This window comes from Microcaecilia unicolor, chromosome 2 (genome assembly GCF_901765095.1).
Source record: "Microcaecilia unicolor chromosome 2, aMicUni1.1, whole genome shotgun sequence".
Taxonomy (NCBI): Eukaryota; Metazoa; Chordata; class Amphibia; order Gymnophiona; family Siphonopidae; genus Microcaecilia; species Microcaecilia unicolor.
In genome coordinates this window covers 167,144,308-167,165,950 of record NC_044032.1, presented here as the reverse complement: position 1 = coordinate 167,165,950, position 21,643 = coordinate 167,144,308, and the positions used below count along the sequence as shown (strand labels likewise).

At 47.6% G+C, this 21,643-nt stretch overlaps 1 protein-coding gene across 1 annotated transcript in view; it reads left to right on the top strand.

The window, feature by feature from the left end:
• TMEM232 (transmembrane protein 232) overlaps positions 1-21,643 on the top strand; it is a 303,917-nt gene that overhangs the window by 6,139 nt on the left and 276,135 nt on the right. The window contains 1 exon segment of the mRNA XM_030193465.1: positions 6,790-6,938. Coding sequence (XP_030049325.1) covers positions 6,805-6,938 — 134 coding nt within the window. The 5' untranslated portion in view covers positions 6,790-6,804.

The window sequence follows — 21,643 nt, the reverse complement described above, 5'->3', positions numbered from 1 at the left end:
CCTGCGCTTTGGCGCTGCGATTCCAGAAAAGAGGTTTTCTTCTGATTGTGCAGCGTAACCGGAGCTCTGGGACTCGGTCTGGTGAGGTAAGAGTGTTTCGTAGCTCCTCCGGGGAGGGCCCGCGATCAGGACGTTTTTGGCGCGAATCCGCCATTTTGAATTTTCCGCTGTTTTCGGCGATGTCTGCGGAGGTTGTTAAGCGCTGTTCCCGTTGTGGCAAGCGCAGATCAGCAGCGGGGCTCTTCAGACCGGCACGAGCATGGCGAGCGATGTTTCTTCCCACTCAGTGGAGCTGGCAGCGGGCGCCATTTTGGACGCGCTGCATGGCGCAACCCCCGCAGAAGCAGAGGGGTTTGAAACTGGAGGGGAGCCTCGTGTGGAGGCTAACAGGGGAACTTTTATCCCCGGACTGGAATCGGGAGGCCTGGGTGAGCCCTTTTCCCCTGAGTTTGTGTTGCTGCTGCATAAAGCATTCATGTTAAAAAGAGCTCTCCCGCAGGGGTCTCATTCTGCCCTGCTAACTGTTCCCCCTCCAGTGGAGCCTGGACTCGGATTGCCGTCAGGCGCGTTTTTCACGGACAGCTGGCCGCAAGACAGGCGCAGAAGGGCTAATTCCCCTTTAGAGAGTGGCGCACCTCCCTTCTCCCCCCCCCCCCCCCCGTGGTCGGGATGTGAGGATTCTGAGGGGTCTGGCAGCCCTCGTGGTCTGAAGAGCCAGAGGAAGGTGCAGGATTGCCATTGGATCCAGATGATCCTTCTGTGGTGAGGATTTTCCACCGCGACGAGCTGCCAGCGCTTATTTCTGATGCCTTGCAGGTCCTCTCTATTGAAGATCCTGGGAGTGGCGAAGCCTCCTCTGGTAATCCAAGGATGGCATGTACTAAGAAGCCTGCTCGAGCCTTTCCTTTGCATGACTCCATCCAAGAGCTTATTTCGGCTCAATGGGCTGACCCAGAGGGGCCTTTGAAAGTTGCCAGGGCAATGGGGCAATTATACCCTCTAAGTGAGGAGCATTTGGCGCGCCTAGCAGTGCCTAAAGTGGATGCCCTAGTCACGGCTGTGACAAAGAAAACTACCCTCCCAGTTGAAGGAAGAGTCGCCCTGAAGGACATGCAGGACCGACGCCTGGAATCAGCTCTGAAACGGTTCTTTGAAATTTCAGGACTATCCTTACGGGCGTCTGCATGCAGCTGCTATGCTGCCCGAGCCTGCCTCGCTTGGTTGAAACAGGCAGTGGAACAGCCCGGGGATGGCGCAGAGCCCCTTACTGAGGTGGCACCGCGGATGGAGTCAGCCTTGTCTTTCTTGGCTGACACCCTTTATGATCTGGTCAGAGCTTCGGCTAAACAGATGGCTGTGGCGGTGGCGGCTCGCCGCCTTCTATGGCTACAGCATTGGGCGGCTGACATGGCCTCTAAGCAAAGGTTGGTGAAGTTGCCCTTCCAAGGCATTCTCCTATTTGGTGAGGAGTTAGAGAAAATTGTTAAAGGCCTGGGGGATGCTAAACCCCAGCGCTTACCCAAGGATAGGCTGAGGCCTCTCTCCAAGGGTCAGGCAGTTCCCTCCTCTTACAGACCTCGCTTCCGTGAAGCTAGAAGGTACCGCCCGTGGCATTCTGCTGGGTTCACTTCTCGTGCCTGCTTTCAGCAGAGGAACTCCTTTCGTTCGGACAAGCGTACCGCAGCGACCGGCTCAAGGCCTGGAGTTCAAGGGCGACCCTCTCAATGATGGTGCGCCGGCCCTCTCCTCGATTCCTGCAATAGGAGGACGGCTTTCCCTCTTTCTCGAGGAGTGGGTCAAGATTTCCTCAGATCAGTGGGTTTTGGACCTGATCAGAGATGGCTACAGAATAGAATTCAATGCCCCAGTGAGAGATGTGTTTGTGGAGTCCCGATGCGGTTCTGCCGTCAAATGAGCGGCGGTAGAGGAGTCCGTGCAAGGCTTGATTCACCTAGGGGCGATGTCCCCGGTGCCTACTGCTGAACACGGTTCCGGCCTTTACTCCATTTACTTTGTGGTGCCGCGAAAAGGTCGGACTTTTCGGCCCATCCTCGACTTAAAAGAAGTCAACAAGTCTCTAAGAGTGCGGCATTTTCACATGGAAACCCTGTGCTCCGTCATTGCGGCGGTACAGCCAGAAGAGTTTCTCACGTCTCTGGACCTGAAAGAAGCTTACTTGCACATTCCTATTTGGCTCCTGCACCAAAGGTTTCTTCGGTTTGCGGTGATGGGAAAACATTTCCAGTTTCGGGCCTTGCCTTTTGGCCTCGCCACAGCTCCCCGAACCTTTTCCAAGGTAATGGTGGTAGTAGCTGCTTTTCTCAGGCGAGAGGTATTCGGGTTCACCCGTACCTAGACGACTGGCTCATCAGAGCGAACTCGACAGAGGAGAGTCATCATGTTACAGCCAGAGTGGTCTCAGCAGGTCAATCTCTGGGCTAGGTCGTTAATATAGCCGAAAGTCACCTGACCCCCTCTCAATCTCTAGAATATTTGGGGGTCCGTTTCGACACAGCTTCGGGGTTTGTTCTTCTTCCCGAGCAAAAGCAGTGCAAGCTTAAGATCCAGGTCCGTCTGCTCTTGAGGATGCCTCGCCCCCGCGCTTGGGACATTGTCCAGCTGTTAGGGTCAACGATGACCACCTTGGAAGTGTTGCCCTGGGCGAGAGTGCACCTGAGACCTCTGCAGTGCTCCCTGCTTGAACGATGGTCTCCAGTTTCTCAGGATTATCAGTGCAGACTCACGTGGCTCTCTGCGGCCCAGCTCAGTATGGAGTGGTGGCTCTCAGCATGCTGTGGCAAGGAATGCTGCTAGCACTCCCCGATTGGTGCCTGGTGGTAACAGATGCCAGCCTGAAGGGCTGGGGTGCACATTGCCGGGGAAGGCATACCCAGGGTCTCTGGACACCCGAGGAGTCGGAGTGGTCCATCAATCGCTTGGAGTTGAAAGCGATTTTCCAGGCTCTTCTAGCTTTTCACTCGACCCTGGAAGGATTGGCTGTCAGAGTTCTGTCGGACAACACGACAGCAGTGGCCTACATAAATCGACAAGGCGGCACTCAGTGCAGAGCACTGGCTGCGCAGGCCGCACAGATTTGCCACTGGGCCGAGCTACATCTGTAATTTTTGTCAGCAGCTCACATTGCAGGTCAGAGCAACGTGCAAGCCGATTATCTAAGCAGGCATCAAATCGACCCAGCGGAGTGGGAACTGGCAGACGAAGTGTTTCTTCAGATCTGTGCCAAGTGGGGGACGCCTGTAGCGGATCTTATGGCCTCAAGCGCAAATGCCAAAGTCCTGTGCTTTTACAGCAGATGGAGAGATCCTCGCTCGCCGGGGTTGGATGACTTGGCTCAACCCTGGCCTCAGGGCCTCCTGTATGAGTTCCCTCCGTGGCGCTTGCTAGGGCTAGTACTCCTGCGGATTCGCCTACATCAAGGAGAGGTGGTTCTCATTGTCCTGGATTGGCCCAGGAGGCCGTGGTATGCGGACCTCCGGTGGATGCTGGTGGAGGCTCCCCTTCCTTTGCCTCTGGTACCGAACCTGTTGTCACAGGGCCCAGTGACCATGGAGGATGCCTGCCGCTTTGGTCTTACGCATGGCTATTGAGAGGGCGCAATTGAGAGACAACAGTTATTCCAGTAAAGTCATTTCCACTCTCCTACAGGCCCGCAAGCGTTCCACTTCTGTGGCTTATGCCAGGATTTGGTGCCAATTTGAGGCTTGGTGTGCTGCTAAAGTGATTACACCTATGTGGGCTTCTGTCTTCGCCGATACTTGACTTTTTGCAGGATGGTTTACAACAAGGCCTTGCCTATTATTCCCTGCATGTTCAAGTGGCAGCCTTAGCATGTTTTCGAGGGAAGGTCACTGGCCTCTCCCTGGCTGCTTATCCGGATGTGGCACGGTTTCTTAGAGGGGTGCTTTGGCTCCGTCCTCCCATGCGGGCTCCGTGTCCGGCCTGGAACCTGGGGTTAGTTTTAAAGGCCCTTCAGTGTTCGCCCTTCGAGCTGCTAAGGCGAGCTTCAGAGAAGGATGTGACCCTGAAGACGGTCTTTTTGGTGGCCATTACTTCAGCGAGACGGGTGTCTGAGCTCCAGGCGCTGTCCTGTCGAGACCCTTTTCTGCAATTCTCAGAGTCCGGAGTTATGGTATGTACCGTGCCTTCCTTCCTGCCTAAGGTGGTTTCAGCGTTTCACCTAAACCAGCCTATTTTCCTGCCTTCCTTTTCCAGAGAGGAGTTTCCGGAAGCCTTTGGGCACCTCTTTAACATTGCTTTTGACTCGTAACCACTCGCCTCCACCTCTCGTAACCACTTACCCTCCTATCTTCCTTCCCGTTCACATTAATTGATTTGATTTGCTTACTTTATTTATTTTTTGTCTATTAGATTGTAAGCTCTTTGAGCAGGGACTGTCTTTCTTCTATGTTTGTGCAGCGCTGCGCACGCCTTGTAGCGCTATAGAAATGCTAAATAGTAGTAGTAGTAGTAATTGCACCTCCTAGATGTGCGAAGGGCTGTGTTGCAATATCTGCGCATATCAAATGCTTTTAGGACCTCTGATCATCTTTTTGTCCTGTTATCAGGTCCGCGCAGAGGGTCTCCAGCGTCTAAAGCCACTATAGCCCGTTGGCTCAAGGAAGCTATTTTTTCAGCCTCTCTGCTGTCTGGCCGGCCTCCGCCTGAAGCCTTCAAGGCACATTCCACAAGAGCGATTTCCTCTTCTTGGACTGAAACTGGAACACTCTCTCTTCAAGAGATATGCAGTGCAGCGACATGGGCTTCTAAGCTCTCTTTTGCCCGACATTACAGGCTGGATGTGGCTGCCAGGAGAGACGCGCATTTTGGAGCACAAGTGCTAGCGCGTGGTGTGGCTTGTTCCCACCCTATCTAGGGATTGCTTTGATACATCCCATTCGTAATGGATTCATCTGCTTGATGACAAGGAAGGGAAAATTAGGTTCTTACCTTGGTAATTTTCTTTCCTTTAGTCATAGCAGATGAATCCATGAGCCCTCCCTCAGTGATTCATTGTGTGATTGATGTTGTTTTATGTTCAGTTTTTCCTGTAGATATGTTCCCTCATTGGTAGAAGTTGGAAAACAGTCTTCAGGATTTCTGTTCTGTTATAGGAGGTTCAGTTCGTCCCTTCTTTGTGTTATTGCTCCTGTTCTGGGGCGTTCATCCGCTGTGAGGAAAGTTCATGTTATGCTACTTGCGGTGTAACACTGCTTTGGAAGCTTCAAATGCTGAAGAGGCAGATGGAGCTAGCTGGCCATGAGGCACTATGGTTTTTCAGTACTCTCTATTTCCCCTTGCTGGTGATGGACACAACCCATTCGTAATGGATTCATCTGCTGTGACTAAAGGAAAGAAAATTACCAAGGTAAGAACCTAATTTTCCCGCAATCTGCATGTACTGTAATTACTTTTACTCCCAATGGAGTAAACTATATTTCATCACCTGCTGTTTAATGTACTGCTTACTACATTGTCCTCCGACAATCTTATAGAAACCATTTTTCCTATTTAGGCCTAGGGTAATGGCCTGCTTCATTGCGGAACAGTTTTTCGGTTCATATGATAGGGGCAATAATGGTATTAGAACTTAGATGTGCTTCTTCCATGTTTTCTTAACAGTGCAAAATGAAGGTAAATCAAGTAATTGAATGGAACTTAGCACTAGGAAGAGTGGAGGATTGGCTTAATGGTTAGTGTAGCGGGCTTTGATCCCGACAACCTGGGTTTGATTCCCACTGCAGCTTCTTGTGATCTTGGGCAGGTCACTTAACACTCCATTGCCCCAGGTACAAAACCTAGATTGTGAGCTCTCTAGGTACAGAGAAAATACCTGCATATAATGTGTACAGCGCTGCGTATATCTAGTAGCGCTATAGAAATGATTAGTAGTAGTAAAACAGAGACTGATATCTATCATCATATTCTAGGTTTTCACTGTTTCATAAGTGCTTCTTTAAATCGGTGGCCTAGCCACAGGTGGGCCCAGGTGGGTAGGGGTCATTTCAGGCCCACCCAGTGATGATGCACATCGTTGGTGTAGCTGGTGGGGATCCCCAGGCCCCGCCAGCTGAAGAGTTCTTTCTGGCAGTTGTTCCCTGCAGCAGTCAGCAGTGTGCTTCCAGCTGCTAATGCCAGCACTGCCCCCCCACCTCTTATGCCTGTTCAGTTCAATTGGCACCACTGTGCATTCATGCACGGGGATGCTGGTTGAATTGAACATGTGCGGGGGGGGGGGGGGGGGGTGGCAGTGTTAGTGTTGGTGGCTGGATACGTGCTGGTGACTGGCGTGGGTATGAGACTACTCAGGCCTTGGGGTACTCCAGAAGATTCTTCAGCTGTTGAGATAATATTTAACCATCTCTCTGACCTCATGTGCAACTTTCACCTTACTTTCTAACTCTTCTTACTCTCTTACCTATCAATATGTTCCATCTTTGCTTATACCCTTCATGTCAATTAAAATGTTCTATTATGTATTGTGTTGACATTATAAGTAGTATACTATGCTATACTTTGTATTGTTATTTGAATATTTTTACTGCTGTAATTGCCTATTGCTCATGTTTGATCTGTTCTTACTGTACAGTCTTGAGTGAATTCTTTCAAAAAGGCGGAAAATAAATCCTAATAAATAAATAAAATAAATCTTTACCTGGGGGAAGGGGAGGAGGTGGACAGAGGAAATACGTCGGTCATGCCCACCCAAAAATTGAAGTCTGGCTATATTACTGCTTTAAATAACAGATGTTTTCATTTAATTATTTATAGGTCATTTATTCAAAGATGCCCATTTTTAAATTGCCAGTGATAAAAAAGTTTGGAATATTATCTGCTGATCGGCACATTCATTTTCAACAGAGACTTTTGAAGCAAGCATGGGAAAGTTGCCCATCAGAAGTCAAACATGAAGAACATAGGTACAGAGTTTACTTTTTTAAATTTAAAATTCAATGTTTTTTTTTTTTTTTTTAAAGCAGGGTTGAGTCAGACGTACAAATAGGTGACATCATCTGATGGAGTTGGGATAGAACAATTCTCCCAGAGCTCATGGGAAAAGTGCCTATGACATGTCTAACTCTTTCTCCTAAAGCTATGTTTTTAACCCGGAGGCGATATAAAGAAACTGTTTTCTGAAAATTAAGTTCTTTTATTCAGGCATCAATTAGGAAGAGATCACAATTGAAAATTATTGATATATAAGAATGAAGGTTTGCAATACAGCAAGAAGCTTGTCTAGATCAGAAATCTATTTTTTTTGTAGCTACTTTTAAAGAATAAGTTAACCATTAGCAGAGTCAATCCTAGCCAAGCCAAAGTAAAGATAACATCAGTGTCTCCATATTGATTGTTTACTTAGCTAACTATCCCTTAGTTGCTTGTTTACTCTGAGATAAATGACAATGCACAAGCCCAATCCACAGAAATGAGAGTTATCAGCTTTTCCCTTAATGCAGGAAAAGTCAGTCAGTGAGACTTTCTTCCTCATCTACTCATTGCCATGCAGTATCTTCAGCAACCAAAAAAAACTCCTTTCCAGTACTTGCTTTTTATAAACTTAGATTATGGACCTCAATATAAGGCTCCGTCCCTGTTCCTTTTTGTGTTCTGAGGTCTTTGATGATTCTGTGGCCATAAACAGTCCAAGGAAAGTTTTGGGAAATTCCAGGGAGGAAAGTTTATTCTGACATCTTGTCAGCCTACCATTGGTTACTTTCAATGGGCTCACTTTTCAGCCCCCTTTTCAGAACCTTTCATTGGTCCATTTCATTATTCTCTTTAGCTTATCTGGGTTGACATGATTTCCCTTCTAGGAAAATGTCAAGCTAACCAGACATCTTTGAACATGGCTGCCCAAAAGTAAACATTGGCCTCAGTTCTTCCTGGACAGGTGAGCCTTTCTAGGTTCAACTCGAATAATGTGACTTCAAAATAACATCCAAAGCTAAACCAATAGAGAATTAGCAAAGCCCTGTATCCTGTGGCCTGTTACTGTGCATCTATCTCAGAGTTAAATAGCTTCTCTGTCTTCCGTTTTAAAATTCTATCATAGCCTTAGTTCCTCTGTTATCCTATGAAATCTGTAATAAATTTTGTTCCTAACAGCAGCATTCTCGTTATCTCTTTAGTTGATTACATAGCTCAAAACATTTATGCAACTCTTAGGGAGGTTGAGAAAATTAAGTGCACAATCAGTCCTGACTATACAAAATGCCCATTCCAGGTGGAAAACCATACTGTTTCCCATCAACAAGCAGTACTGAATTAGGTATACATGCTGGTAACTCCCAATCTCAGACTTCTCAGTTATCTATAATTTGTTTTTTATTGTCCATGTGCATCCTGTCATAAAGTTGCAACAGATGCTAATGTTACAGACACATAGTAGAAACTTTTTTTTAGGTATATTAAAAGCAAGCAGCCAGTAATCAGTTGAACTGCTGGATAACCAAGGGGTAAAAGGGGCAATCAGGGAGGACAAAGCCATAGCAGAGAGGCTAAATTCTTTGCTTTAGTCTTTACTGACAAAGATGTGGGGGAGATACCCATGCCAGAAATGGTATGATGAGTTGGAAGAACTGAAACACGTCTCTGTAAACCTGGAAGATGTAAGGGTGCATTTTGACAAACTAAAGAGTAGTAAATCACCTGGACTAGATGGTATATGGAGAACTAAAAAATGAACTTGTGGAGCTATTTAGTACTATGTAATTTATTGTTAAAAACAAATATTCTGAAAGATTGGGAAATTCACAGCTTATTCCTTGGATAGCCAGCATAAAATCTGTTTTCACTCTTTTGGGATTTTGCCAGGTACTTATGTTTGTTTAAAAACTTGATATGCTGCTGCCCCTTACCGGACCAGAGCGGTTTACAAAACAAGGCCAAATATGAATAAGAAAGGGAACTTCATAAATCAGTAGAGTAGACCTACTGCAGATGCACAAGATCACATTCATTCTTCCATATGATCAATCAAACATATAAAAGGCGAGTGTCGTACTCACTCGCAAATGCGCAGTAGAGATTTCCCTCTCTGCCCCGCCCCTGCATCAATACGTGATGAGGGGGGCGGGACAGAGCGGGAAGTCTCTACTGCGCATGCCGCAGACGTACTCGCAACCGCTCCGCCCTCCCCCTCCCCCCGAGGTCACTGCTACCGCTCCCCCCACCCGGAGTCACCGCCACTCCACCTGGCCCGAGCACTGTCTTTCTTATTGAACTTACATCGCACCATGCAGACGCAGCAGGCACAGCAGCAAAGCTGCCGTCGGGACGGGCTTCCTTCTCTGCCTGTGTCCCACCCTCGCCGCGTTACGTCACACGAGGGCGGGACACAGGCAGAGAAGGAAGCCCGTCCCGATGGCAGCTTTGCTGATGTGCCTGCTGCGTCTGCGTGGTGCGATGTAAGTTAAATAACAGACAGTGCTCGGGCCGGGGGGTGGGGGGTTACCGGCGGCAACTAGCGGGGGGGCGGCGGCGACCTCGGGAGGGGAGGCTCGGAACCCCCCCCCATTCCAAAACTAGCCCGTTTACACGGGCTCAATGGCTAGTAATATAAATAAAGTGAGAACATTCTGATGGACGGTCCAGTCTTAATATCGCCCGGGCTACAGATTGAAAGTCTGCTTAAAGAAGTTAATTTTCAATAGGGCTTTAAATTTCTTATAGTTTACTTCCCTTTGAATTTCCCTTGGTAGAACATTCCAGAGAGCTGGGGCCTGCCAAAAGAAGGCCCTATCCTTTGTAATTGCCCAATGGACTTTTACTAAGGCAGTTATCATTATCCTGAAACCCTTCATTGACCTAAGACATCCAACAGGTGTATATAAAATTGTACACCTACTTAGGTACAACAGTTGTTGGCTCCCATAATGATTTATATGCTAGACAAAGGGTCTTAAATCTACCACTTCTAAAGGATATGGGCAGCCATTGATATTTAACAAACCAAGGTGACACATAATCAAAAAGTCTGGCATTCCCTGATTGCGGCATTTTGCAACATTGGCAGTTATCTAAGTTAAAAGCCATTTTCCAGTGTAGAGATGAATAAAGCATGACTTGGATTGACCACTGTTGGAAACAAGATAGTGGGCTTGATGGTCCTTCAGTCTTACCCAGTATGGCAATGCTTACAGAAACATAGAAAAATGTAGACAGATAAGACCATATGGCCTTTCCAGTCTGCCCATCTATGCTCCCTATCACTCCCTTAGAGATCCTATGTACTTGTCCCAAGCTCTCTTGAATTCAGATACTGTTTTCGTCTCCACCACTTCCTCTGGGAGGCTGTGCCACAAATTCACTACCCTTTCCATGAATAAGTATTTCCTCAGGTTACTTCTGAGTCTATCCCCTTTCACCTTCATCCTATGCCCCCTCATTCCAGAGCCTTCAATTGAAAGAGACTCACCTCCTGTGCTTTTATGCTGCATAGGTATTTAAATGTCTCTATCATATTTCCCATCTTTCTTCCAAGGTATACATATTGAGAAATTTAAGTTTATCCCCATATGCTTTATGACGAAGACCACTAACCATTTTAGTGGCCACCCTCTGGACTGACTCCATCCTGTTTATATATTTTTGAAGGTGTAGTCTCCAGAATTGTTCTTATCTCTGGCCATCTTCAAATCTAGGCTAAAAACCCACCTCTTCGATGCTGCTTTTAACTTCTAAACCTTCAACTGTCCCCTATCCCTGATATGTCCTGTCTGTCCTAACCCTTATCCCTTACTTAGATTGCAAGCTCTATCGAGCAGGGACTGTCTCTCCATGTTCAAGTGTGAAGCTCTGTGTACGTCCAGTAGCGCTATAGAAATGATTAGTAGTAGTAGTAGGTTGGCCAGCATAGCTTGACCAAATGCACTCTCTCTGATTTGTGGACTGATCCAAGCAATATATTTATTTATATATATTCATATTTTTTATCATTTGATGTACCGCCCGATTAGCAGACTTTTAATAGTGTGAAATGTAGGTAAGAAGTGAGGATCAGGTTGCTGCTTTTCATATGGTGCCAGCAAATCCAATTTCAGGAAAGCCATGGTAGCTGCAGTGACTCTGATATAATGATTTTCCACTTTATTGATTAGAAGAGTTTGTATGTAACAACTCAATATCGGATGCTAGACAATTTTCTGAAGTTTGCTTTGCAGATGGTGGAACTCGCACTTTGAGGATGAAGGAGTCAAACAGCTGCACTTATTTTCTAATTGAGTCTGTTCTTTTATGATGTTTAAGGCAAAGAGTGGGGAGTACTGTTTTCCTCATTGATGTGAAAAGATGAGACTAACTTTAGTAAGAACTTAGGATGAACATAAAGAACTACATTGCTACGATTATACTGAGTTTCCTTGTCATCAAGCAGATGAATCCATTATGAGTGGGTTGTGTCAATCAACCAGCAGGGGGAGATAGAGAGCACTGAAAAACCATAGTGCCTCATGGCCAGCTAGCTCCATCTGCCTCTTCAGTATTCTCAATCTCCCCAGCAGGGTGGTTGCAGCTTGTTCAAGCTCCTTCAGAAAGTCTGCCTGGTGTGGCTCCTGTGCTTTTGCCAGTTGTAGCAGGGGTGTTGTGGCTGATGGTGCCCACTTTAAAGGCAAATAAGTTAGCCCTGTCTCTGCCTTACCCGGCCCCCAATGTGGAAGTAGACAAATAGGCAAGCCCTGTCCCTGTCTTTGCCCACGCTGTGGATGCAGGCACATAGGTTCGCCCTTTCCCTGCCTTTCCTATGCTACTGATCCTCCGGAGTTGGAAATTTGCCTCTTTCGCTGTTGCCTCAAACTTTCCTCACAGCGTTAAAAAAAAAAAAAAAGTCGCGTTGTGCTTTGGTGCTGCGATCCCAGAAAAGGTTTTCTTCTGATTGTGCAGCGTGACCGGAGCTCAGAAACTCGGTCTGGTGAGGTAAGAGCATTTTGTAGCTCCTCCGGGGAGGGCCCGCGTTCGGGACGATGTTTGCGCAAATCCGCCATTTTGAATTTCCGCCATTTTCTGCGATGGCTGCTGAGAAAGTAAAGCGCTGTTCTGTTTGTGGCAAGCGCAAATCTGCAGCGGGGCTCTGTAAGGCGTGCTTTTCAGACGGCAGAGCCGGCCTGAGCATGGCGAGCGATTTTCCTTCCCACTCCGTGGAGCTGGCAGCGGGCGCCATTTTGGAACAGCATGGCGCGACCCCCGCTGAGGCGGAGGGGTTTGAGCCTGGAGGGGCGCCTCGTGTAGAGGCTAATAAAAGAGCTGTTTCCCCCCGGACTGGAACCGGGAGGCCAGGGTGAGCCATTTTCCCTTGAATTTGTTTTATTGCTGCATAATGCATACATGTTAAAAAGAGCACTTCTGCAGGGGTCCTCTGCGGCCCTGCTTTCTGTATCCCCTCCAGTGGATTCCCCTTCAGAGAGTGGCGCACCCCCTTTTTCTCCCCCGTGGTCGGGATGTGAGGACTCTGAGGGGTCTGGCAGGCCTTTGTGGTCTGGAGAGCCAGAAGAAGGTGCAGGATTGCCACCAGATCCATATGATCCTTCCGCGGTGAGGATTTTCCACCGTGATGAGCTGCCAGCGCTTATTACTGATGCCTTGCAGGTCCTCTCTATAGAAGACCCTGGGAGTACTGAGACCTCCTCCGGTAATCCGAGGATGGCAAGTACTAAGAAGCCTGCTTGAGCCTTTCCTTTGCATGACTCCATCCAAGAGCTTATCACGGCTCAGTGGGCTGACCCCGAGGGGCCTTTGAAAGTCACCAGGGCTATGGGGCAATTATACCCTCTAAGTGAGGAGCATTTGGCGCGCCTAGCAGCGCCCAAAGTGGGTGCCCTAGTCACGGCTGTGACAAAGAAAACTACCCTTCCAGTGGAAGGAGGAGTTGCCCTGAAGGACATGCAGGACCGTCGCCTGGAGGCAGCTATGAAACGGTCCTTTGAAATTTCAGGCCTATCCTTATGGTCGTCTGCATGCAGCTGCTATGCTGCCCGAGCCTGCCTCGCTTGGTTACAACAGGTAGTGGAACAGCCCGGAGATAGAGTGGAGCTTACGGAGGTGGCACCGCGGATGGAGTCGGCCTTGTCATTTTTGACTGACACCCTTTATGATCTGGTTAGAGCTTTGGCTAAACAGATGGCTGTAGCGGTGGCGGCTTGCCGTCTTCTGTAGGTATGGCATTGGGCAGCTGACATGGCCTCTAAGCAAAGGTTGGTGAAGCTGGCGTTTCAAGGCCTTCTCCTGTTTGGTGAGGAGTTGGAGAAAATTGTGAAAGGCCTGGGGGATGCCATACCCCAGCGCTTACCCGAGGATAGGCCGCGGCCTTCTTCCAAAGATCAGGCGGTTCCCTCCTCTTACAGACCTTGCTTCCGTGAAGCTAGAAGGTACCGCCCGGGGCGTTCTGCTGGGTTCACTTCGCGTGCCCGTTTTCAGCAGAGGAACTCCTTTCGCTCGGACAAACTTTCTGCAGCAGCAGGCTCAAGACCTGGCGTTCAAGGGCGACCCTCTCAATGATGGTGCGCCGGCCCCCTCCTCAATTCCTGTGATAGGAGGACGACTTTCCCTCTTTCTCGAGGAGTGGGCCAAGATTTCCTCAGATCAGTGGGTCTTGGACCTGATCAGAGAAGGCTACAGAATAGAATTCAATGCCCCGATATGAGACGTGTTTGTGGAGTCCCGATGCGGTTCTGCTGCCAAACGGGCGGCGGTAGAGGAGACCTTGCAAGGCTTGATTCACATTGGGGTGGTTTCCCCTGTGCCTTCCGCCGAATGCGGCTCTGGCCGTTACTCCATTTACTTCGTGGTGCCGCGAAAAGGAGGGTCTTTTCGGCCTATCCTGGACTTAAAACAAGTCAACAAATCTCTGAATGTGCGGCATTTTCACATGGAAACTCTGCGCTCCGTCATAGCGGCGATACAGCCAGGAGAGTTTCTCACGTCTCTGGACCTGAAAGAAGCTTACTTGCCCATACCAATTTGGCCCCCGCACCAGAGGTTTTTGCGTTTTGCGGTGATGGGAAAATATTTCCAGTTTCGGGCCTTGCCTTTTGGCCTCGCCAAAGTTCCACGAACCTTTTCCAAGCTAATGGTGGTAGTAGCTGCCTTTCTCAGGCGAGAGGGTATCCGGGTTCACCCGTAACTAGACAATTGGCTCATCAGAGCAGACTCTGCAGAAGAGAGTCATCATGTTACAGCCAGAGTGGTCTCAGTACGTCAATCTCTGGGCTAGGTTGTCAATATAGCCAAAAGTCACCTGACCCCCTCTCAATTTCTAGAATATTTGGGGGTCCGGTTCGACACAGCTTCGGGGTATGTACAACTTTCCAAGCAAAGGCGGTGCGTGCACAGGTTTATTTCTGGCACAGTTGACACAGGACTTGACATAATGTTGTACATCGTGAGACATTTGAGGCCACCAATATTGATTTGCCATAAGTTGCTCACAGCTCCAAATGATTGATATGGAGTAGAGACTGACACAGTTACCATCCGCGGTAACGGCAACAGAACTTTATACCGCCCTGCAGGAACGGTAAAAAAACCTTGTTCCTGTGGTTAAAAAAAAAAAAAAAGATCCTATCCTCCCTGTGCGTGTCACCATTTACACTTTCCTGCAGTCAGCTGGCAGCGTCTGTTATTCACACAGGCCAGCTTTTTGGCCTTCCTCCTGTTATGTCTCGCCCTCTCTACTGCAGCTTCCTACTTAGCGTGAAGCAGGAAGTTGCAGTAGAGAGGGTGACACTTTGCAGGAGGAAGACCACAGAGCTGACTTTGGTGAATTGCTGCCTTTTGATCTCTAGTGCTGCGATAGGAGTCTGCCGCATTGCTGATAAGGGATTCACTTTCCTTTTTTTTTTTTTTAATCCCTTGGTTAGAACTTTGGTTTATTAAATTGTGCTGATGTGTGTGTCTCCCCTTATTTCTTGGCAATAGTTAAGGCTGCGATTGTCCAACTTTACACGTTCTAGGATCATGGAGAGAGATGTGACTTTTGTGATTTTTCAGAAGTCTGGAGTGGCTGCAGGCTTGATGAAACCCATCAAATGTAGGCCGAGCAAGTTAAGTTGAAGTCTGCACATCGGCGAGAACAGAACACTGTAAGAGCAGTTAAACCAATGCTATTTTGCTATTTAGAATGTCCTAGGTTTCTCTTAAGGGCAATAAAAAACTTATTCCAGCAAAGCTCTATGCATGATGTTTGTTTTGGGTGAGTGTGCCGGTGGTAGTGTGTTGTGCTGATTGATCACAATCTTGCCTCTAATAGTCACTCCAGACAATATGATTAAGCAATTTTTCTGTGTACCTTGCTGGATATCATACGTATACACTGCCAGTAGTTGTACTACTCTCCTTTTAGCAAGTTAAAAATGTTAATGGCTAAGTTTCTATAGAATTTATTTTACACCTACTAAGCAGCTTGAGGTTCCTGGCATTTTTTAAGGGGGGGGGGGGATATTTGTAGGTCTGTGAATGCCTTTCCTATCACGATTGTAGTTCCTTTTTCTCCGAGGACAAGCAGACTGAGTTGTTCTCAAAACTGGGTCGACGTCCGCGTTGGCCAGGAACCAGCATTTGCTATAGCAAAAAGAAAACCTTTGCCAGAGCCTTCTGGTGTGCATGTGTGGACTGACTTCCTGCCTGCTGCGCGAGCTCGTACCTCCGTTTTCTTTTTTCCGTGACGAGGAGTGGCAGGTTTATTTTGTGCTCCTTGTTAGTGCCCGGGAAAGAGCCTTCTCTTTTTTGGTGTGTGACTTTTAGTTGTTTGTTTTTTTTTCCCCCCTCTTTTATTTCATTCTTAAAAAAAAAAAAAAAAAAAAAGAATCCTTTATTTTTTCTCAAGCTAATTTTTTCCTTGGTTTAAGTTTCCTTGCTTTTTTGATGGCGGACGGTTTTATCCCCTTTTTTGGGCCCTTTTTACTTAGGCACAATCGAGTCCTTTGATTTCACCAGTGCGGTTTTTCCTTCCATGTCATCGAAGACACCCAGCGGCTTCAAACGTTGTACTTGGTGCAACCGGACCATCACGGGTACAGATACCCATTCTTGGTGTATCCAGTGCCTTGGGCCCGACCATAGCCAGCTCGTTGTGCCCTTTGTCTTTGTATGAAGAAAAGGACCCAACTTGCACAAGAGGCCCAGAGAGAAACTTTTTGGGGCTCGTTCCAGTCCTTTGGCATGGGATCCGAGGTCGGCGGAGTCTGCGTTGACATCGAGGGATACATCGACGTCGGGAGCAGAGGTACGTATGGCTGCTGAGAGTCCTCAACACGCTGGGAGCAGTGAGGCATCGAGTAGGTCTCCAGCTATCTCGAGGCCTCCTGCTGTACAGGCCCCCCGGGACCGTCCGTCATCAGAACCGACCCCAAGCAGTTGTGAGGATTCAACGTCTTCCTCGTTGGCACCGAGGAGCCTTGGTGATGTGCTTCGAGTGAAGGTGAAGAAGTATTGTCACTGTTCTTCCTTGACACACGGTTCCGGGAGCTCCGGGGCGTTGAAGGATTTGGCACCCAAGAAGTGTTGGCACCGGGAGGACCGCTCCTCCTCCATACAGGAGGTACCATTGCGTCGGCTTCTTAGCAGTCCGGTTCCTGCTCCTGAGCCTCAACCAATTCTGCCATGGACTGCTCCACCGACCCCCCCTCCCCAGCCTTCTCTGATGGCGGCTCTTGACGAGCGCTTCCGGGCCTTACTTCTAGAGCTTCTGGAAGGACTGCTGTTCCAGTCTGCTTTGGCGTCGGCGGTGCTTGCGCCTGCTGTGCTGCCTTCTGCAGCTGCTTCTGGCCCTTCACCTGCGGTGAGGTCCCTGACCTCGGTGCCGCTTGCGTCTTCGGTGTCGGCTGCCACCCAGGTCAACTCCCCATCGACGTCGGTGGAGGAAGCTTCACTGAGATCCATGCGGGTGCCAGCCCCTCGACATCACCATCGAGGACGTTGATCCTCCGCGTCGAGGCAGGCTCAGTCTCAGAGCTCCCTTAGAGAAGTGCTTTCCGATACTGAAGAGGAGCGCTTGTGGGAGTCGGAGGAAGATCTCAGGTATTTTTCCTCCGAAGACTCTTTTGGGATTCCCTCTGAACCTTCCCCTCCACCTAAAAGGAGACTGTCTCCTCCTGAGAGCCTCTCCTTTTCATCATTTGTAAGGGAAATGGCTCAGGCCATTCCATTCCCTATGGAAGTGGAGGATGAACCCAGGGCTCAGATGCTCGAGGTCCTTGACTACACCTCTCCACCTAAGGAGGCAGTAACGTCTCCTTTGCATAAGGTACTCCGTGAAGTCTTTATGCAAAACTGGTCATTCCCTCTGTATGGTCCCGTGATCCCTAAGAAGATTGATTCCCAGTATCGGATCCACAGTGAACCTGGGTTGATGAGGTCTCAGTTACCCCACAATTCTATGGTGCTGGACTCTGCCCTCATTAGAGCCACTAGAGACTATGCTTCGGCGCCTCCAGGCAGAGAAGCTAGGACCTTGGATTCTTTTGGGAGGAAGATGTATCAGGCCGCTATGCTTGCTGCCCGTATCCAATCTTACCAGCTCTTCACGAGCATTCACTTGCGGAACTTGGTGAGACAGCTATCTGCCTTGGTTGATGCCCTTCCTCTGAAGCAGGCCGAGCCTTTTTGCCATGTGGTCAGGCAGCAGAAGGCGTGTTGTAAATTCCTGGCCAGGGGCGCTTATGACACTTTTGATGTGGCATTCAGACTCTCTGCTCAAGGATGCACAGACTTTCATGGCTGCGTGTCTGTGACCTAGACCATTCGGTTCAGCAGAGGATGGCGGATAAACCTTGCCGGGGGGATAACCTTTTCGGAGAGAAGGTGGAAGACTTGGTCGACCAGATCAAGAATCACAATGATGCTATGGCTTTTCTCATCCGCTGGGTGCCTTCTGCTACATCCTCATCTAGGAGGTTTTTTGGGGGGCCGCGGAATGCTCCCTATTCCTATGATAGGCATAGGTACATCCCGGCGACCCGACAGCCTACTCAGGCTGAGCCCCAGCGCGCTCATTCTTGTCAACAACGTGTGCCTAAGGCCCCTGCTGCTCCCCAGCAAAAGCAAGGGACAGGCTTTTGACTGGCTTCAGGAAAGCATAGCCACAGTAAAAGTGTCCATACCAGACTACTTGTCGGTTGGAGGGAGGTTAATGTTTTTTCACCAAAGCTGGCCTCTCGTAACCTCCAACCGGTGGGTTCTTCAGATAGTCCGGTTAGGATACACACTCAATCTGGAATCCAAACCTCCAAATTGCCCACCGGGAGCTCATTAGTATAGCTCTCAGCACAAGTTGCAGAGGAACTCTCTGCCCTTCTACAGGCCCATGCGGTTGAACCCGTTCCACCAGGGTAAGAAGGGCTGGGATTTTTATTTCAGCTACTTCCTTGTGCAAAAGAAAACAGGGGAATGCGTCCCATCCTAGACCTAAGGGCCCTGAACAAATTCCTAGTCTGAGAGACGTTCAGGATGGTTTCCCTGGGCACCCTTCTTCCCATGATTCAGGAAGATGATTGGCTATGCTGTCTGGACTTAAAAAGATGCTTACACACACATTCCGATACTCCCAGCTCACAAGAAGTATCTTCAATTTCGGCTGAGAACGCACCACTTTGAATACTGCGAACTGCCATTTGGCCTGGCGTCTGCGCCCAAAATGCCTAGCAGTAGTCACAGTGTCACTACCCAGACTGGGAGTGCATGTGTTTCCTTATCTCAACGACTAACTGGTGAAGAGCACCTCAGACGCCGGTGCTCGGGAGTCCATGCGGATGACCAGATGTTGGAACTACTAGAGTTCATAATAAATTACACCAAGTCACACCTCTCTCCTGTTCAGAAATTGGAGTTCATAGGCAGACAACCTTCTGTCCCTGGTGTCCACGGTTCGAGTGTCTCAGCAAGTCACAGCTCGGCAGATGTTGAGACTCCATAGTTCATGCTTCTCAATACCTTCCAGTGTGTCTTCATGATATCCCATCTTTTCTATGGCTTGTTTATTTATTTATTACATTTGTATCCCACATTTTCCCACCTATTTGCGGGCTCAGTGTGGCTTACAATACATTATGAATTATGGAAATACAGTTTGTTGCATTGCGATTATGGGTTACATTGTGAAGAGTTATGGAAGACAAAGTTAAGTCAATCATCTTTGGGGCGTAGAAACTATGGGATGTGACATAGGGGGGATGATAGGGTGATCGAATAATAGCAAGAGAGCGTTAGGGTATTGCAATTTTATCTGTGGGTAGATTTTTGAGTGGGAGAGAATATGGGGAAAGAGAGTTTAGAAGAGAATGTCTTGATACATTTTGTTGGTGTGCATGGAATTCATATGTTTTGATCCTTGCAGTAAGTTTTTTCAAAGAGATAGGTCTTCAATTGTTTACGGAAGTCGGTTAGTTCATAGATCGTTTTCAGGTTGCGTGGTAGTGTATTCCAGAGTTGCGTGCTCATGTAGGAGAAGGTTGATGCATGTAGTACTTTGTACTTTATGCCTTTGCACTTGGGGAAGTGGAGGCTGAGGAAAGTTTGGGATGATCCTTTGGCGTTTCTGGGTGGCAGGTCTATTAAGTCAGACATGTATGCAGGGGCTTCACCGTGAATGATTTTGTGAACTAACGTGCATACTTAAAGGTGATACGTTCCTTGAGTGGGTGCCAGTGTAGTTTCTCATGTAAGGGTGTTGCACTTTCGTATTTTGGTTTTCCGAAGATGAGTCTGGCTGCTGTGTTCTGGGCTGTTTGAAGTTTTCTCAATATTTGTTCTTTGCAGCCTGCGTATAGTGAGTTGCAGTAATCCAGATGACTGAGTATGAGTGATTGTACTAGGTTGCGGAAGACAGATCTTGGAAAGAATGGTTTTATTCTTTCCAGTTTCCACATGGAGTGGAACATCTTTTTTGTTGTGTTGTTCGCATGAGTCTCAAGTGTTAGGTGTCGGTCAATTGTGACTCCAAGGATTTTTAAATTTTCTGATATTGGCAGGTTTAGTTTAGGTGTGTTGATAGCAGTAAATTTGGTCGTGTTGTATTGGGAGGTTAGTATGAGGCATTGAGTTTTTTCTGCGTTCAGTTTTAGTCGGAATGCATCTGCCCAGATGTTCATGATGTGTAGACTTTGGTTGATTTCGTTGGAGATTTCATTGATGTCTTGTTTAAAAGTGAATCACAAAGTGTTTGTTTGTAAAATATTATATCCCTCTCATCTACATATCTGAGTGACTTACAAAATAATAGACACAAACCCTCAAAATATATCAAATAGACCAAATATAGCAACAAATTAAATACTAAAAAGAATAAAAAATTGAAATAAAGCCATCTGCTAAAGTAAAGTAAAAGCATTAAACTTTTTTTTAAAGTTAGGTCTGCAAAAAAATGCTTCCTGAAAGAGGTATGCTTTTAATTGCTTCTGAAAAGAAGGTAAAGTTGACATCGACTGTAAATATTGAGGTAGAACATTCCATATAATTGGATTTTTAATCATAAAAATAGCTTTTCCGGTACTCATCGAGTCTATCGTATCGAAAAGAAGTGTTATCTTTATCTCTCCACTGCCCTCTCAGATAATCTCAGTGGCTACTTGCTGAACCTGAACAGCTTAATGTCCCTCCCACTTAAGGTCCCTCCCACTGGGCATCAGAACTATCACAGGACGAAGTACTGACATCTTTAATAAGGAAATATTGCCAACCTGACCTGTTGCAGCCCCAGGTGACAGATATGCTGTTACCAGCTGGTCTGCTGCTTCCTCAGCCTCTAGGTTCTCCTCTGTAGCCCTGTGCTTCACTTATTCAATTGCTTGATGTTCTACTGCTAACACCTCAGAAGACTTTATTAGGGTTCTGGAGTCTCCTTTACACAGCTTCAACAGTTGTGATGGAAAGATTCTGCTTCTTGAGGTAAGAGCACTTCTTGCTCTTCCAGGGACTTAATGATGGTTCCCCCCTCCTGTAATTAATGATGTGGCTGGGAGCAAATGCTTGTCCAGAGGAACCTTGAGCCCTAGCTTTATTCTTGTCAGTGGCAGTGCAGCAATCCAGGTAAGGACAAAGCCTTTCACAGACAAATGCAGGAACTCCTAAACACACATCCATTTACAATGCTATCTTGGATTCCATCCTCTGTAATCACTTCTGATTGAACTTCCACCTCAAGGAAATTTCAGATAGTGCCAATCAGAAAATGTGTGTGTGTGTTTACAATAACTTCTGCTTCAGGAATCGCACAGGTGAAGAAAACCAATTTTTCCCGCAATTGATGTTCAGCTCTTTGTGGAGTTGATTGTGGTGGGCGAGGAAGAGAGCTGGGGAAGAACAAGGGAATTTGGATTTATTTTATACTTTTTTTTTCTAGTTGTAGCTCAAGGTGAGTTACTTTCAGGTACTTTAGATATTTTCCTATCCCCAGAGAGCTTACAGTGTATTTGTACCTGAGCCAATGGAAGGTTAAGTGTCTTGCCCAAGATCAGAGGAAGTTGCAGTGGGATTTGAACCCAGCATCAGAACGAAAAAGGACTGCATGCCTGTATGTGGCAGCCTCTCTTCTGGCACTACAACCATCAGGCCTCCTACCCCTGAGAGGTAAGGGCCCTCAGTGAAATACCTGTAGAAGGAACTGTATGTAAACATGGATAAGGTGGATGCTAGAGAA